The sequence below is a fragment of the Acomys russatus genome, chromosome 27 (assembly GCF_903995435.1).
Source record: "Acomys russatus chromosome 27, mAcoRus1.1, whole genome shotgun sequence".
Classification (NCBI taxonomy): Eukaryota; Metazoa; Chordata; class Mammalia; order Rodentia; family Muridae; genus Acomys; species Acomys russatus.
This window is the reverse complement of record NC_067163.1, coordinates 47,988,671-48,008,124: the sequence shown is the minus strand read 5'-3', so window position 1 is coordinate 48,008,124 and position 19,454 is coordinate 47,988,671. Positions and strand designations below refer to the sequence as shown.

The window sequence follows — 19,454 nt, the reverse complement described above, 5'->3', positions numbered from 1 at the left end:
CTGAAATTCCTTTGAGCCAGCAGCTGCTATGCTGACCCGACTAAGCAAAGCAGATGTACAATTAATGAAAACAAAAATTTTTAGTAAAAGAATGGGGTTCTACATTCTCCACAGTTGAGTGGAGAGTGGGATATGACTCTCACACGTAATCTGGTGCCTCATATTTGACCACGTCCCCTGGAGGGGGAGACCTGCTGGTACTCAGAGGAAGGACAGCAGGTTACCAAGAATAGACTTGATACCCTATGAGCATATATAGGGGGAGGTAATCCCCCTCAGGAACAGTCATAGGGGAGGGGAATAAGGGGAAAATGGGAGGGAGGGAAGAATGGGAGGATACAAGGGATTGGATAACCATTGAGATGTAACAAGAATAAATTAATAAAATAAAAAGAAAAAAATTAAAAAGAAAATTAAAAAGAAAAAAAGAATGGGGTTCTAGCTGCTCAGTGACTTCAGTGACTTCTATTTTTTTTTTTAATCAAAATTCAACTGAAAAGATGGCCCAGCACACAGGAGGTACACAGGTATACATGCAGGCAAAACCACCTGTACACCTATGAAAACAAATCTCACTATAGCTCAGGGTAGCTTTGAACTCTTCATCTTTCCTGCTGGGATTTGGATTCTTTCTGGGGTTACAGGTATGAGCCAGCATCCCCAGCTTATTTTTGGTTTTTTTTTTGTTTGTTTGTTTGTTTGTTTGTATTTGTTTTTTCGGGTTTTTTGTGGGGGTTTTTTTTTTTTGTTTTCTTTTGTTCTTGTTTTTGTTTTTGAGACAGGTTCTTGCTCTGTAGCCCAGCATGCCCTCAAATCATCTTCAACCCCCCTGCCTCACAAATCTTCAATCCTCCTGCCACCTTTCCCCCACATCATAAAGACAACACTCCTTTGCATCCTTTTTTCTTTGTTTGGTTGGTTGGTTGGTTTTCGAGACCGGGTCTCTCTGCCTTGGTTGTAGACTATACTGGCCTCGAACTCACAGAGATCAGTCTGCCTCTGCCTCCCGAGTGCTGGAATTAAATATTGAGTTGACAACAGTGAAGGAGGCAAAGCTGACTAACTGGGATCTATAAAAATAATTTCAAGTGGTTTTTGTTTTTAATTTTAGCTTTCTTGTTCTGATGAAATTTTTTGACCAATTTTTTTTTTTTTTTTTTTGTCTACAAATGGCTTGGGAACTCATCTCCAAATCTTTTCCCCCCTAATGATTCTTCTGTTACAACATGACTGTTGGAAATCAGACAACAACTTCATTACAATCAGCAAACTCGTCTGGCTCATCTTACATGGAGTTTAGTTTAGTTTAGTTTAGTTTAGTTTAGTTTAGTTTAGTTTAGTTTTTTAATTATGTACAGGTGCGTGGCGAGTTGTGCAAGTGAGTGCAGTGGTCTCGGAGGCCAGAAGAGGGCAACTGATTCCCCTGAAAGTGGTTACAGGCCATTGGTCTGGGAACCTAACCTGGTCCTCAGCAAGAGCAATACTTGGTGTCAGCTCAGAAACACTGAGCCAGCCCCGCAGCCCCTCCCATGGAGTTAAGCCCTTGTCTTTACCACTCCCTGCTTTGTGGATCAGCAACCCCTTTCACTGTGATAACTTGTGCCATATCCCGGGTCCACTTCAGGTCAGACAGCCCATGAGAAACTGGGTATAGGCATGTACATCTCTCCACCTGGGAGGCGCCCTTTCTCTGAAGCTGTCGCTTTTCTCTCTGTGTCCCCAGGGATCCTCTGAAGCTTCAGCAGCTGCAGAACCAAGTGCGCCTGGAACAGGAGGCGGGCGCCTGGACCCCGGCGCCCCCGGGTGTCCCTTGCAACAGCAGCAGCAGCGGCAGCAGCGCACCCCCGTCGCCGCCCTTCCCACCGCCACCGCCCGCCTTCCCTGAGCTCGCGGCCTGCGCGTCGCCGGTGCCCTCGGAGCCCATGAGCGCGCTGGCTTCCCGCACCTCCACCATGCAGTCCTCCGGCTCCTTCAACTATGCCCGCCCCAAGCAGTTCATTGCGGCGCAGAACCTGGGTCCAGCCTCTGGGCTGGCCACGCCGGCCTCCAGCCCCAGCTCCTCCAGCCTGCCATCGCCTCTGTCCCCAACGCCCAGGCCTTTCGGCCGTGCGCCTGGGCCGCCCTTCGTGGAGCCCGAGGCCATGTGGGGCCCGTCCTCTCCCTCGCCACCTCCTCCGCCGCCTCCAGTCTTCAGCCCCTCCGCGGCCTTCCCGGTGCCCGACGTGTTCCCGTTGCCACCGCCGCCTCCGCCGTTGCCCAGCTCCACCGCGCACTGTGCCTCGCCTGCCCGCTTCAGTCCTGGCCAGACGCCCGCAGCCTTCCTCAGCTCTCTGCTGCCCTCGCAGCCACCGCCAGTCGCTGTCAACGCCCTGGGGCTGCCCAAGGGCGTCACCCCCGCGTGAGTGTCACCTGAGCGTCTCCGCCACCCACAGGCTGCACTTGGGCACACTCTCCCATGACAGCGAGCTCCCAAGCCCACATACCCAGGAGTTTCTAGTAACATCGGATAGCCCTCCCTTTACACCACCCCACCCTTTAGACACCACACCAGCAGCCGAGTGGCAATCAACTATTACGGAAATGCAGCTGCTTGAAATTCTCATCAGTAAAATCTCTGCGGGCCTTTCCATAATGAAGAAGGCGGCCTGCCCTGCCATTTATGCAGCTCACGTTATTTCCACACAGTCACTAAACTGAGGTGAAACCTCTGTCTGCCTGACTCCCAAGCCCAAACTCTTACCACCCAACTAAGCCCCATTTCAGCTCAGTGTTACCTGGATGGGTTTTGGTTGAGTACATACTTAGTGTTTTAGAACGACTAAACATAAAATTAAGAAACAGTCCTTTAAATACATCTAGTGAGAAAGGGAAACTATACACGGCTACCTTAGTTACTCTTCTGTAACTGTGACAGAACACCGTGACCAATTTAAGAAGAGAAAGCATTTAATCTGGACCACGTGTTTCCAGAGTGCCAGAGTCTGTGTTCCTCATGGTGGCCAGGCCATGGATGTGGTCAGGCAGGCAGGCATGGTGCCAGAGCAATAGTTGAGAGCTCACATCTGACCCACAAGCAGGAGGCTGAAACAGAGACTGGACCTGGTATGGGGTTTTAAAACCGGATCGCCCACCCCCAGTGGCACGCCTCCTCCAACAAAGCCACACCTCCTAAGCCTTCCCAACTAGTTCCACTAACTGGGAACTCAGTATTCAAATATATGAGCCTAGGACAGGTGGTGGTGGCGCACGCCTTTAATCCCAGCACTTGGGAGGCAGAGGCAGGTGGATTGCTGGGAGTTCGAGGCCAACCTGGTCTACAGAGTGAGTCCAGGACAGTCAAGGCTACACAGAGAAACCTGTTTCGAAAACAAAACAAAACAAAACAAAACAAAAAAAAAAAATATATATATATATATACATATATATATATGTATGTATATATAGTAATGATGATGATGATGATGATGATGATGATGATAATAATAATAATAATAATAATAATAATAATAATAAATGAGCCTATGGGGGCCATTCTCACTGAAACTGCCACAATTCCCTTATATATTAAAACGGATAAATAAGGGGCCATGAACTCAACTGGAAAATTACATAGTGGTTTAGCTGCCCTCGCCCCAGGCAACAGATTGTTTGTCTCTTCTCTCAGCTTTCTTACTGCAAATCATCTATTGCTCCTATTCTCACACGGAAAACCTTAAAATTCTTTAAAATAGATGAGTTATTTACAAAGGCACAGTAAAACCTTGTAGGCAGATACCATGCGGGTACTGACGAGATTTGGTGGAGCGTGAAATGACTAAGGGCAAAGTTAGCACCTCTTTCATAGCAGGTTTCAGAATGAGGAAATGTAGGCTTGGGGGTGTAGCTCCTTTGGCAGAGGGCTGTCATCCGCCATTGAACACTGACTTTGAGGCCAGCCTGGGATCCGTGAGGCCTTGTCTTAGGGTGATACTGGTGAGGTAGAGGGCTTAGCTAGGAAAGGACGTTATCACCAACCATGAGGGCTTGAAACTGGCTCAGGAATCCGCAGAGGAAAAGGAGATAACTGACTCCCACAAGTTGTACTCTGACCTCCGCGTGCGCATCTTAACATGCAGGCGCACCCATACATAAACAAACAAAAATTTGAAATAAAAATTTAAAGGCAGTAAATGTTGGCAAAGAGCAAGCTAAAACGCCCTATCTTTACTCTCTCCCTACTGAAATCTGACTGCAGAGTTTGCCAGATCCCCAGAGACAAAGCAGGAATAGAAAACAGAATTTCTTTTTATTCTAAGTGTAAGGCTTAGTGTAATGCTTGGGATATAGATAGGTCGTTATGAACACAGCCACTGCTGTAGCTAGCCTTAGGCGGGGAGTAGCAGTGATTGCATGGGTTCCATGTCTGCCATCTGGCTTTTTCTTAAATCCCAAACGGAAACAATATAGTAGAAATGAGTGTGTAAGTCCCAAAGTAGTTTCCTATAGTAATGATAGGATAACAGGCTCCTCCTGATGAAAGGTGAGTCAGAGAGCCCGCCTGAGGGAAAAAATTCTTTCCAGTTTTTTGTTTGTTTGTTTGTTTGAGCCTTCATTTTGCTGGTACAAAAGGAAGCATTTTCTGCTACAAAGAAGCCAACTATCGATTCGTGGAGTGGGAGGGCACAGACAGTTCCACCACTAAAATGCTACCAAATCTTACCTCCAGGTGGCAGCCAAGCCCCGTATAAATTTCCCACCCTAGTACCTGCTAATATAGAACTTAATCAGAGTCATCTTTCAGGTCACCTGTGGTCATCACCTTAGGCATCTTTTTTTTTTTTTTTACGATTTCATTTATTTATTATTTATATCGTACTCTGCCCCCATGTGTGCCTGCATGCCAGAAGAGGGCACCAGATCTCATTATAGATGGTTGTGAGCCACCGTGTGGTTGCTGGGAATTGAACTCAAAACCTTTGGAAGAACAGACAGTGCTCTTAACCTCTGAGCCATCTCTCCAGCCCCACCTTGGTCATCTTAATGGAGACAATGTCCCTTCTTAGCTTTGGCTTTGAAATTCTTCTAGGGGTGGCCCTTCTCAGGGCTTACATCCTGTAACAGGAGCTCTTGTTCATAAAAATTAATGGAAAAGCTACACTGATTTGTGCCTGTGGAAACTGTACTAAGGATCTGTCAAGCTCTGTGCCACCCAGTAGCAGCGGCAGATTAGGCCTCAGCTCTGTACCAGCCCAGTAAGCTATGACTATTTTTTTTTTTAAGATTTATTTATTTATTATTATGTATACAGCGCTCTGCATGCATGTAAACCTGAAGGCCAGAAGAGGGCATCAGATCACATTATAGATGGTTGTGAGCCACCATGTGGTTGCTGGGAATTGAACTCAGGACCTCTGAGCGATCTATCAAGCCCAAGCCATGACTGTTTTGTGGCTGCCCTCTCGTCTTGAAGGAACTTCCTATCACTTGAAGAAGCCATTCTTCTGGTTTGATAGACAATTTGAGACTATGTTTTCCTCTGCCCTGCTGTGGACATTTCAGTCTCTGGGCATGAGTGGTCTCTGCATGTTAATGCCAGGTCTGGGGGTTGGATCAGATCACCTCCATTCCCTAGGGTCAGTATTGGACTCTGTTCTCATAAGGCGTGTGGCATAGCTACGATGCTCCAGTGTCTTCAGTTTGATTTTTTTTTTTTTTAGACAGAATCCCACTGTGTCCTAACGCCTGTCTCTTAAGTACTGAGATCACACGCATGTGCCATCAAGCCCATTACAACCAATCAGCCAACCCCCCCACTTCCTCTCCCAGTCTTCGTGTTTCTCCTTGCCCCTATCTCTGTCTCTCTCTATCGCCCTCCCTCCACCCCTACCTCTGAATCTGGCTTTTTTGCGGAAAGGTCTCATGTGGCATACTCTGGGAACTCACTATGTTACTGAGGCTCCCTTTGAACTCCTGATCTTCCTGCTCTGTCTCCCAAGAGCTGAGCTTACAGGCAGGTGCCTCCATACTCACTGTATGAAATTGCTCAACTTCCTCTTTTATCTGAGGAGAGCTTTGGCCTGAAGTATCGCCCTACATTTATCAGAAACAAGGCCATGTGCCTATAGCTCTTTTGTGTGGATGTGCCAAGACCATTTGTCCTAAGGCACCTAGCTCTTTAGAAACCGTCCCATTCCCTCTGTTTCCCCTGGTTTATAAGAAACAGGCAGTGCAGTAAGTGAGGGGATTCTACAATAAACCTGAGCAAAGAGGGTCTGCTGTGACCGAGCTGGGAGTATGTGCCTCTGTTGACCTCTAGTAAGTCTGATCCCTGGGGTTCCCAGACTGAAGAGAACAGTTAGAGAAGCAACACAGCCCTCTAAGAGACTTTTCATTATGACAGATTCCATTTACAGTTAAATGCCAGACCTACGAAGCATTTTTGCTCATTTCTCATGTCAAGCCATTGGATAAATGGTAACCAGTAAAAAGAGAACCCAGCAGACTTATGGGGGATCAGACCTGGAAGGCATCTCGTTATTCCTTTGTCCATTTGCCTTTCCCACTGAAGGAACTGGAAGCATCCCACGGGGTCTTGTTATTAGGCATTGGCAGAAAGGTGTGTCGTCTCCTGGGCCTGTGATTCTCAGTAGCTGCCTAGGCAAGGCCTCCCCAGGGGCTGAGCAGGTGATGGTTCTGTGAAAATGTTTCTGACCAGGTGTAGCTCATTCAGCGTCAATGTGGCTGATGCTACACCAAGTCATAGAGAGCGAAGTGTAGTGTGTGTACCTTCCTCGATTCATTCCTTGTAGAAAATAATGGGAAGAGAAGTTAGTATCATTGAGTAGTTAACTATAGTCCTTTCAGAGCTGGTGGTACTTAGTTTGTTGTGGTTTAGCCATCTTAGTACAGCAGCAAAATTCAATTAAAAATAGAACTGATTTTTTAAAATACTACCTTTTACATATTCTTGAATGTGTGACACACTGGAATATAGAAAGAATCCCACAATGTCTGGGCTCTCCAGCCCTGAAATGGTTGTGGGACTGAGCTGCCATCGGGCCACTCTACTCCTGTAGAGTAAAGGGACTTAGAGCAGTTGGAAAGACAGGATGGAGTTCCAGCTGTTTTTCCCTGCAGAGCTGTTTCGGCCCTGTCTGCTGGAACTGGCCTGCAGGAGTGTAGCAAGGAGAAGTCATGGGGCGGCGACCTGACTTGGAAGATTCTGCCTTCCAGGTGTTCCTGTACATACTTTAAATGTTTTTGCCCCAACCACATAGATACTGCTTAAAATGGCAAGGAACTTACTGTCAAAGCCCAGGTAAGCTGCGCTGTGGTGCTCTTTGCACAGTGGGACCTAGCATATACACTAAAATAGAGTGGGAGGCCAGTGTCTCCGAGTGTGGATTTTTAGGAACAGGTCTAGTTTGAGCGCAGTGTACTTTAGATAAGCATTTTTTTTTTTAATTGTACAAACCATCTGAAGAGCGAACACCCCTTTGTCAGCAGCCACCTTCTTTCTTCCTAATGAGCTGGCTCTTCTTCCGTTGTCAAAGGCAGAGTCTTTGGGCAGAAGCAAACCCACAACCACAGCACATGCTTCAAAAGCGTTGCCCTGGAAACGAGACTGATTTCCTTTCCCTGCATCTCTTCCCAAATGCTCCGTTTTGTTTCCTAACAGGAGTCTTACATATTACTCTAAAACCCATCTGCAGTTTTCAGCTCACTTTTCTTTAACACACACACACACACACACACACACACACACACACACACACACACACCAGCCATTTATAAAGCTTCCAAATTAAACTATGTATGACGAGTGATGTCTTCACTGCCTCTTCCGTCATGGCTCACAGTGACTCTCTGTTGACGTTCGTTTTGACCATAGCGTCTATACACTGCCTACCCAGAGCTCCAGAGCTCTCCACACAGGTAGAAACTTTGAGCCCTTTACACCCTCAGCTGTTATGTCGCATGACTATGCTAATATAAGCCATTTATCTATAGACCTGATACTATGTGGCACTTATACCCCATGTCCTGTCCTTGGTTTCTCTTCTTTCCTGTTTTAGTCACCTCCGCTGTCGAGTATGATTTTATACACAGTGTGTTATTATTTTCATCAGTATTGAATCTCTGGCATCTAGAACAGTGGAATTCTGAAAAGACAGTCAGTAGGGGTTTTGGGGCACATTCTAGAAAACTTCTGTTTTTTGGGTTTGGGGGGGTATTTTTTAACCCTTCTCCTCATCCATTCTGTTGCTCTTGGCCCATCTCTGTCCTATGATTTACCTTTGCCGTGGATGTTTTGTGTCTACCTCTCTTAGTAGGCCAGGTACTCACTTAACTCAGCTGGCAAGCCCTTCTGTGAGGTACATGTGAGGTAAACACCTACATCTTTACAGAAGAGGAAACTGAGGCACATAGGCATTGGGTAGCTAGCCCAACCCGAGAAGCTCTTAGTGGTAACAGAAAGGTTCTTGCTCCTGAACTGTCACTCACACCGAGTTCCTTACCATCTTTAACGATTGGCACTTGTCAGCATCCTCATCTTCTTGCCCTTCTTATGGAGGGAGTCCTTTCTGGCCATTCAGCCAGTTTCCTTCTCTATTTCTCTTTTGCTCATGTGGCTCAGAGAATATCATAGAGTTTGCACCTTAATTTAGTTCCCCCAACTTGATTGTCACTCAGTGTTTGTGGTGAAGAATAGCCCTGTGAGGGACTTGGCTGTCTTTGCAGTGGGGAGGCTATGAGGACAAGGCTGGTTTTCTTCGTCTTTATACATGAAATGTCTAATGTGTAGAATTTGGCGATGTCACCCAGGAATTCGGTAGCTTACCTTACAAACCAACTGGGTGGTTGTTGTTGTTGTTATTGTTGTGTTGTTGTTGTTGTTTCCCTAGAATTAGAAGAATTTGCATTGGTGGATTAACCTGCCACTCTGTCTTGCCAAATACTCGGTAAATGTTTGTGGAATTAATTAATTAGGCTGATCTTTCAGCTGATTGGCTCTTATTAGAGCAGTGATTGTTCAAAAGCACTACAATGCGAGCTCCTTCGATTCTGTAAGCAAAGGAAAATGCCTTATAACTAGAAGGGAAAGAGAAACTATGTGCATTTCCTCCTGCTGCTGTTTATCTTGCGTGTTTCATTGGGGTTTGGAACAGGGTCTGGATATACATGGCCTCGGCTGGCCTGGAATTGTTGATCCTTCTGCCTCTGTCTCCTGAGTGCTCGGGTTTCAGGCCTGAGATGCCATTCCCTGCTTCGTGATAATGATAAACTTACTATCTTTATGCAATTGACTTGTTTAACATAATGTACAGTGGGAAGGGTTTTTTTTTTTTTTAAATCTGGGCCAAAAGATAGTCTTATGTTAGACTATTGAAAAGATAAATACTTGAGTGGCAGAGATCACTCCAAGATAAACGACTTCTCTGTGAAATGTTCCAGAGCAGTTACCCTAAGTCCCCTTAAAAGGGCCAAGTACGTTGGAAAATGCCTTCTCGGCAGCAGGAACCACTCTAGTAAAGACAGGTGTTACCTGTCCCAGACAGCTGGAACAGTCCATAAACACCAGCTCTCCTTTATATGGTCTGGTCTCGGCATTGACCTTCTTACGCCTTTGGCTCTTGTGCTGTGCGCACAGACTCCCTCTGTCGCCAGAAGCTGTTCATCCATAGTCATGCAACTTGGCTATGCTGCTCAGGCCGCGTGACAACAGGAGACCACGTGGGTGCACAGTTCACGCACGCATGAGAGTTTAGCTGTCTTCTGCTTTGTCTTCCAGGCGCCTTCAGAAGCCAGCAGTTCTGTTTCTCAGGCTCAAAGCTTTCTTAACAAAATTGTCCTGAGCTTGGCTTTTCACATGGCATCTGATTTCAGATGGTGTGCCGCACGTATCCTCAACCCAGGAGGGAAAGGCGAGAAGGAGAGAAATGTAGAGAACGCATGTCTTCACTTATCACAGAGACATCCGGGTGTGTGTTCTGTGATGAACAAAACAGCCACAGTGAGAAAGAGACCATTTAATAATACGAATACTCAGTGTGACAGATGCTTGCAGGGCAATGGGATAGACTTAGGGACATGTTTCCAAGGGGACGTTCAGGTGATGCCATAACTGGAAATAAAGTCTATATAGGAAACCCAGAAAACTATGAGTATTTTTACTAAAGGGCTGCATGGTACTAAGATCTGAATTCTAAGTCATAGTTCATATGACTCGATTGGTGCCTTGAGCAAGTTCGCTTCTTGCCTTCTGCATCTTCCCCTCTCCCTAAATCTCAGGATCATGTCGCCGTGACTAGACAAAAGTTAAAGATGCCACAGTTCTTTTACTTGTTTACTTAATGTTTAACTCTAGAGCGCAGGTGCAAAATTTGACTGAACTAGATGGATCCGGAAACAGGGGTTTTGTTGGGTAGGATATTTTCCTCTGTAAATATCAGAAGGAGATGAAATACACAGGGTTTGCAGACTTACAAAACAAGGCTGAGATGGGACAGCATATTTCTATAAAAAAGGGAAGTTTCTCCCAGCATGTCTCCTCTTAGAGATGGGAACACACGACCTTCTCACCCCATATCCATTACTCACCCCTCAGAGGCCCATGAACGTCACCTACCCCTACTAAATCAACTAATACTTAGAAGAATAAAACAACAACAACAAATTCTCAGATTGGCTTAGAGCTAGCGTCAGTAGTAAGAGATCTCCTCTCTAAGCACTCAGGATAAACACCCAACAGAATCAGGAATGGAACATTCAAGAAGGAAGCTAAGAAGCGTGGACCATAGGGAAGAGTGTCCGCTGGGAAGACTAGGCGCACAGCCCCCAGGATACCCGACATCGTCCCCAAGCATAGGGCGTGGTGCTGTTACACGTCCTCACATTTTCTGCTTGCACACTCCAGGCTTATGCTGATGCCAGCAAGGTTAAACAGAGCCATAAGAGATCAGAAGTTGGTAAGCCCATCACTTTTTACCTTAGTAAACAATGCTGTCAGGTGGGTGATGCTTCGACACATTTGCAGTAAGCTTCCTATTATTATTTATAAATATCCTGTTGTAAAACATATATCATTTGCATGTGTATATTAATAATTTATGAGTAGTAAACCCAAACATCTGTTTCCTGTCCCTTTGAAATCGCTATTGTCACTTTTCACCAGCTGCATACACTGACTGTCCCTCAAGCTAACCACTACCATGGATTTCTGAGTTGATACGTCTCAGCTTTTGATAGTTCAGCCATGTGTGTTTGTTTATCCAGCCTTCACTTATATTGGAGTCACCCCAGAAGTTATTAAATACAGACTGCTGGGCTCCGGCCCGGGGTTTCGCTTCTATTGAATCAAGTTTGGAATAAGGTTGCAGATCTGCCACTAACAAACAGCTCCTCGGGGTCATGGTGACCCCTTGGTCCATACACTCAGAGAGCCGCTACCCCTAGCAACTTTGCCTCTTTAAAAGTGGAAGTACTATATGCATTCTGTGACTTGCTTTATTTTTTTTTTAACTCAAAATTCAACCATATTGAATAGGGTAATGAAAGGACCATTCATTTTCCCTTTACATAGTGTTCCATCTCTCATCGATTTCTACCCACTGAGGTGATCAGGGTAGAGACAGAGAACTAAGCAGCCCTTTGCGTATCAGCAGGAGACACCAATCCAGCATGCAGCTTTGGTGCCCCCTGGTGGACAATGTGGGAATTGCTGTGATCCTTGGCAAGAATGTTCCTACTTACAACACCTATGATGATGGGTCACACTCAAAATGCAGACACGCTAAGAATTCTATGTAGAATGCACCTTGTGTTGTGTGTATAAGGTGTATAGTCACATGAAGGGTTTTCATTTTTTTAGAGTACTGTATTGTCCAGGCTGGTTTTGAACTTGCTATGTAGCTAAGAATGACTGAACTCCTGCCCCTCTGGCCTCCACCTCCTGAGTGCTGGGATGACAGGCATTACACCCCCAGTTTTATCTATGTGCTGAGTATAGAACCCAGGCTTTTGTGGGTGCTAGGCAAGCTCCCTACCAACTGAGCCTACATCCCTATATCTTGGCCCCATGTATTCCTGCATTGCTCATAATGACACAAGTCTTACCACCGAATACACTGAACTACGAAGGACTAGAAAAAAAATTAAATCATCCGAGAAATTTGTCCTTTATAGCTCCTCTTACCATTCACACATTGCATTCATTTTAATATATTGTATGTGTATTTAATAAGCAACTTTAAGGAACGTGCGCAAGATCAAGCCTGAGTCTGTTTAAGCCTGACTGTGAGCTGCATCACTTTTTCACTTCATAGTATTCCTCCCTAGAGTTGAAACACAGGCCTTCCCTGTCCGTGGCGTTTCCCTAGCCATTGAAGATGCTCCATCATGGGCATCTGAACCTTCTCCCTGAACTGGTTCTTGTTAGTGTTTCCTGAACTCCCAAGAAAGCATCTTCATGTGTGTGGCTATAGATGCTTTTAAAAGATAAACTACAAATGGCGTCTTGCTACAGTGGGCTCTCTCTTTGTTGAGCTTGAATGCTGACTTGGACCTGTGTATGCGTCCAGCAGTTGACTGTGCTGCCTTGTGTTTTTTGTGCAGGGGATTTCCAAAGAAGCCCAGTAGAACAGCTAGAATCGCCTCTGATGAAGAGATTCAAGGCACCAAGGATGCTGTCATTCAAGACCTGGAACGGAAGCTTCGCTTTAAGGAGGACCTTCTGAACAATGGCCAGCCGGTAATGGTAGAAGTGGGGCTTAAGCTCCCTGCTGCCCACATCTCCTCTCTTGGTTCACTCAGGCTCACGTTCATAAGACTTGCCCATCAGACTGTTTCATTCTCTCTGAATCTCAGCGTCCCTCTTAGTGAGTAGGAGAGAGAAAAGGACTGGCAGCAGCTAGGATTGAAGCCACAGCAAATGATTAATGATGCTGCTATAAGGATCTGCAGAGATTCCATCCTAGTCAGGTGGCTCCTCGGGAGGAAGTAGGAAGGTGGTCTGGAGTAGTTGGTACCCAGAAACAGTGAACTCGAATGAAAGGCTCTCATCCAGAGTAACCTGGGCTAGTAAGACCTCTGTTGAGGTTCAGTCCTGTCCTCCCTGACTGATTAGACACTGCTCCCCATCACCTCACAATTAGGCCTGTCCCATCATCTTTTTCCAAGTTTTAAAGCAATACTACTACACTTGGTAACAAAACCTACTTAACACTTTAAGGCTGTGGGTTATCAACTGTATCCATCAACCTGATGAGAAATAGGTTGCTCGTCCACTACTTAAATATTCCACACCTGTGTTTGTTAGCTTGCTTACTCTTTTCTCATCGTCTTAGAGTTTTTGTGCTTTTTTAAAGACTTATTTATTTATTATGTATTTAGTGTTCTGCCTGCGTGTATGTCTTCACACCAGAAGAGGGCACCAGATTTCATTATAGATGGTTGTAAGCGACCATCTGGTTCCTGGGAATTGAACTCAGGACTTTTGGAAGAGCAGCCAGTGCTCTTACCTTCTGAGCCATCTCTCCAGCCCCTCATCTTAGAGTTTTTAAAGAGGTGGAAGAAGCTAACAAATCAGGTAGCCTGAACATAGAAGAGTCTTTTCTGTCTTCTATCATGAAATACCAGAAAAATAAGCTTGGTTCTTCATCGGACGGAGGCTCCGTATAAAACCATCTCAGGTGCCTTTCCAGAACAGAAACACTTTAGTTTTCTGGGATTTTTTTAAATTGTGGAACATTGATACAAATGTGGTTGAGCCCTGTTTAACTGGCAAGTTGGAGAATAGGATCAGATGCTGACTCTAATGATTAAGGGCTCCTGGGCTAAGAATGACTGAGGTTCTAGTGGGCTTTGTGATATGCGCCTCACTGGGTCCTGAGGCTCTGTGCAAGAGGGACGACATACTTCCCCACCAGCCATTGCACATATGCTGGAAACTTCCCTGCTTCTGTCAAAAAAAAAAAAAAAAAGCCTGTGGAAGATTAAAGCCGATGCATATGGGAATCTTTTTTTCTAGCCAGGTGAGGGCATCGCTCCAACTCCCCCCAGCATAACCTTTTTTTATTCAAGTATTTCTTATGAATGAGGATTCTCTTGGATTAAAAATAAAACTTCTATAAGCTACAACTCAACCATACTATTGATATTATTTGGCTTGTATATATTTTGTAACTCATATATGTATACATAATTTATATTAACAATAAGTACGCATTCATAGTCAGCTTCCTCGGTCCCACATTTGATAGTTTAGGAAAGAAAATTGAAGTTCCTTTTTTTTTTTTTTAAAAAAAAAAAAAGGGATTCGCGAATGAGTTGTTCATGCTATTACATAATATCCTATTACTTATTTTGGCTTCTATGGACAAGGGCGTGTGTTTCCACACGGCACAGTGGCAGAGAAACCAAACTGTGAAGCTGTGAAGTGAGGTTAGCTGCGAAGGGCATCTTGGTGAAGGTATAGATGTCCAGTCGCTGTTTCTGCCTATGAGGAACAGGCCTGGCACTAAGGATGATAAAATTCTCCACTGGAACATTAGGAAGACTTATACTCCCTCGCCGGGCGTGGTGGCACACACCTTTAATCCCAGCACTCGGGAGGCAGAGGCAGGCAGATCGCTGTGAGTTGGAGGCCAGCCTGGTCTACAAAGTGAGTCCAGGAGAGCCAAGGCTACACAGAGAAACCCTGTCTCAAAGAAAGAAAGAAAGAAAGAAAGAAAGAAAGAAGGAAAGAAAGAAAGAAAGAAAATTAAACTTCCTCATGTTAGCAAGCTTGATAAAAAAACAAGGCATTTTGCATAATCTCACTGAACAGAATCATTCAGACATGCTCTTCTTGTCCCCTGACATTTCTTTAGCAAATGAAATAATTTCAACCTTAGGGCTATTTGGCACTTGATCTGTTTCACTTCCCAGTTTCAGCTGGGACGAGAGCTAGCAATTACTGGAAACTGTAAATTCACCCAACATATTTTTCTGATTAGAGAATGTCAAAGAGTGTTTGTGTTGACATTCAGAAGTTTGACGGTTCATCTGAAAGAATGCTGCTTATACTTTTGTATTTTTTTAGACTCTACCCTACTAACTATTGCTTGTTTCTAATTGGTCACTTGTTTGACAATGCCCCTAAAGGGATTTGTAGTCTCTAAAGTTCCTCGCAGGACCGTAATTCTAAGGCATATAGGACCAACATTCAAGGATGAGAATCATACCAACAGACAACAAAACTGCTAGCATGCTACACACAGGAATGGCCTGGCAGAATGGTACCCATGTACTGCTACAAGCAGCAACAGCATGGTCCTCCACCCAATGGCCAAGCAGTGCGCATCTGGGATGGAGGATGCAGGATGCTGTCTTTGGCATGGACTTGTCATTACATTAGCCATGTGTAGTCACTCTTTGTGGATTGCATTTGCTTCAAGTTGCTCACACTGCACAGCAGCCGAGGCAGTGTTCTTGGAGGCCAAAGTGGGCTCAAACTACCACGTGCTCCTGCTGGTTGGGCACAGTCTGTGTCATGTGTGACTGATGGGTTTGCTTCTGCCAGCAACGCCTGCTCTTTCCTCTCAGTGCTCCATTTGCTGCCCTTTTGAGCAGCTGTCACTGGCTGGGACCGACATGGATGTTCTGAAGCCCGTGAAATCTTCTGAACAGAACATCTCCTTTAAGCCTTCCTCTGCTGTTTTAAACACATCCTTCTTCCTCTGGTCCCCACCCCCAAGGATAAGGACGACACAGCTGTCGTATGTGGTCTTAGCCTTGTCATTTATCATTCACTTGGATCTGGGTCCTTTCAGGCAGTAGCTGCCAGGGTTAGTTATCTCGTCTCCCAACGTTGGATTAGAGTGCACAGAGCAGGAGCCGGAGAGAAAAGCCAAACTAAACGAAGCCAGGAGAAGAAACAGACGCTTTAGGATACAGCTAAAGAGAAGCCCATTACAGAAAAACGTCCAACCCTATTTTATGTTTTGATTCTTCTTCCATAAGCAATGCGTAATTGTGATTTCCCCCTAATTTTGTATTCCTGTGACTTACTGTGTGCAGAGGCTAACATATGAGGAAAGAATGGCTCGCCGCCTGCTGGGTGCCGACAGCGCAAATGTCTTCAACATCCAGGAGCCAGAAGAAACAACAGCCAATCAGGTACTGCGTTGCTCCCAACTTCCTGAGAAACAGTCACCATTCTGCCCACTCTCCCCCCACACTCTTATGGACTCAAGTCTTGGGATCAATTGTGTGGCGAAAAAGCAGGCAAGTCACAGGAAGGCAGCACTGCTGTCCTGTTGACCTCATCAGTGGCACTCCCTGGGCATACACCTGACACTGCTGAGTGATTACTAGACGCTCTCAATGAGCTAATCGATATTACTGATATTTATCGGCGTGTTTTCCTTTCTGGGATCTCTGTGTTTTTCAAACTGTCCTATCCTTTAATGCAAAATGGTATTGTACAGATGGCCACTTTCACCCATGCTAGTAAATGCCCCATAATGTTCTTACTGTTAACCAAAGCTAGAAAGGGGAGCCTCTGCCCTCTTTTCCATAGGTGATCATAAAACACTAGCCATCAGAGATCTCAGGGGCTAGCTTATGCCTTCGATACTACCAAAAAAAGGTCATTTGTGTGTCTGCTGTAATCTGCTTTAGAGTTCTATTAATCCCTTTTAGCATTTGTAGATGTAGTCTCAGATGAAAGCCGAAGAGGCCCACCAAAGCTTTAAAGCAGCCTTTAGTTTGAGTGATGTCTCCTCTCTTCCCCTGTCCTTGAGAGCAGGTTTCCTTCAGTCTGGAAGTTTCACTGGGCTCAATCTTTGGCACCGCACACATTCATTCAAAGGAAACTAGAAATACCGCTGTGTCTGCCTGCTGGTCCTCACTTCTTGTTTTCTGCCCTTACAGGACGTTGGGGCTCCTCGGGCTTCTGTGGGGGGACCTCTGGATGGTCAAAAGGTTAAGCTCTGTCCTTCTTCTCTGTCCAGTCTCCCACTGTACCTACCTTCTGTCCTTCCTATTGTGTCTGTGGGTCCGTCCTTACCGCCCTGCGGCAGTTATAAATACTGTGCAACCTTTCATGTATTAACAGATGGATGTCTTTACTGCAATGTGTCTTTTCTTACCATTTATCTGCAGACTTGAGTTTAACTCTCTCAGGATTAAATACACTAAACTATGAGGCATGAAAAGGGTTTCATTTGTTAGCTACCCTCCTGGAGTGAGGCAATACATTTGGTAGGCCTTAAATGAAACAAGACAGCTTATGGTGTGTGGTTTTCATAATTTTATTCAGACTGCTGTATTCCTTTTCTCAAGCCAATAAGCTTTCTCGAGGTTGAGTACCTTTTTAAAGAAAAAAAGCATAATTAGTCTCTTAAGGTAGCATGGTAGTCCATACCTGTAATCCCAGCCTTCAGAAAGCTGAAACAGCCGAGTAACTGAGCTTGAGGCCAGCCTAGGTTACACAGCAAGATCCTGTCTCAAAACAAAACAACACAAAGGTCTCCTACTTAATATGACCCAGGGAATGTGCAACGGTGGGCTATCCTGCGTTCACGGTAACTTTCAGGGAGGAAGCAGCAGGCTCCACCCAATACTGACATGCACTGGTAGAGTATTGCTGTCACTTTTGTTTTTAAGCAAGGTTGTGGCTGTCCTATCAACCTTGCTTTTGCTTAAGAGATGAACTAATAGCTGCAGATTTAGGAGGGCGCCCCTATGCCATATGTATATTGTGTGTCTACAAAGAAGTAAGAGGAGAAAAACATGGCGCCACCTTCCCCTTGTTCATTTGAGAAAATTCTGTGCACCATTTCAGCCACCTGCCCCCATGTACCTGTAGCCTTCTGAGGGGCATGCCACTCACATCAGTTTTTACCCTACAGAAGAGACCAGTGTGTTTCCTTCTTAGGAGTTTAGAATAGATAGCCTTTCCTTTTTTAAAAACTGCTCCTCCACCCTTTTCAAAAAAGGTAGTGGGTGTTTGGTTGGCTATTTATTTGCGGTGGTGGTGGTTTTGAGGAGGGGGGAATCAGGACTTGAAGGTGATTTTAAAATATCACTCAAACTCAATTCCAGATGTTTTTCGCTTTCCTGTGAAATTGTATTGAGCCCAGATCATGGTGCACTGTAAAAAATACCTCACTTTCCCATGTTTTGTTAGTAAGTGAGGGGGCTGCTAGTCAGGAGATGCTGACGTGGACCTTCTGTGTCTGGCCCAGGAGTACAGAGTCTCCAGCTGTGAGCAGAGGCTGATAAGTGAGATAGAGTACAGGCTGGAGCGCTCGCCAGTGGACGAGTCCGGCGATGAGGTGCAGGACACCGATGGGCCTGTGGAAAATGCAGCAGCACCCTTCTTTGAGACGAAGCTGAAACATTACAAGATCTTTGAGGGGATGCCCGTGACTTTCACGTGTCAAGTGGCTGGGAATCCAAAGCCAAAGGTAAGGAAAACACATCACTCTCTAAGCATCGCTGTGATTTAAAAAAAAAAAAAAAAAAAAGGAATGGAAGATGAAGAATTGCTGTAGTCGCACCTTTGCTTCATCAGGAATAATCAAACCTCATGATTACGAGGGATTGCTTCCTTAGCGACTTAATTGTAGATCAGCTGAACATTAATGTAACTCTAGTTTAATAATTCTTGGGAATTCTGGCTTACTGCATAATATCATTTTTATGAGTTGGATCCAATTTTTAAAAAACATAGGAGGTAGAAAACAGGGTATGGGGGGATAAAGGACCCAAGTTCAATTCCCAGCACCCACACTGTAGCTCACAACTGTCTGTAACTCCAAGATTTTACACTCTCACACAGACACAAAATACCAATACACAGTAAAAATAAAAGCAAAAATAAGAAAGAAAGAAAGAAAGAAAGAAAGAAAGAAAGAAAGAAAGAAAGAAAGAAAGAAAGAAAAAGTCGGGTGTGGTGGACCTGGGTTTGGTTCCCAGCAGCCACATCAGGTGGCTCACAGTCAAACTCCTGTTCCAGGAGACCGATGCCCTATTCTGGCCTCTACAAGTGCACAGATGCATACACACACACACACACACACACACACACACACATACACACACACACACCTTTTAAAAACTAAATGAGATTGAGTTTGCTGTTACCTGAGTTTATTGCTCAAAAGTCAGTCTCCTGCAAAGGTACTTGGTGTAGCATTCTGCCACTCCCTCTGCAGAGCGGGCAGCTGGTGACTGAACAGTGAGAGTACACACACCGTCTTCATCCTGCCTCTCTTCCACAGATCTATTGGTTTAAGGATGGGAAGCAGATTTCTCCAAAGAGTGATCACTACACCATTCAGAGAGACCTTGACGGGACCTGCTCTCTCCACACCACAGCCTCTACCCTCGACGATGACGGCAACTACACGGTCATGGCTGCCAACCCTCAGGTGAGAACAGATGGAGGCCCGGGCTCCGTGTCAGGCCTTGGATTGGGTACAGGAACT

General features: G+C 45.3%; 1 protein-coding gene across 2 annotated transcripts in view; it reads left to right on the top strand.

The window, feature by feature from the left end:
- The window catches only part of Palld (palladin, cytoskeletal associated protein), a 446,518-nt gene that overhangs the window by 405,736 nt on the left and 21,328 nt on the right, over window positions 1–19,454 (top strand). Inside the window, exons 11-16 of one of the 2 annotated variants that reach the window (XM_051169959.1) lie at window positions 1,724–2,398; window positions 12,595–12,730; window positions 16,039–16,137; window positions 16,894–16,944; window positions 18,210–18,431; window positions 19,248–19,397. In XM_051169959.1, coding sequence (XP_051025916.1) covers window positions 1,724–2,398; window positions 12,595–12,730; window positions 16,039–16,137; window positions 16,894–16,944; window positions 18,210–18,431; window positions 19,248–19,397 — 1,333 coding nt within the window. Of the gene's footprint in view, window positions 1–1,723; window positions 2,399–12,594; window positions 12,731–16,038; window positions 16,138–16,893; window positions 16,945–18,209; window positions 18,432–19,247; window positions 19,398–19,454 lie in introns of those variants that run through there. The other variant, XM_051169958.1, reaches the window with a different exon arrangement.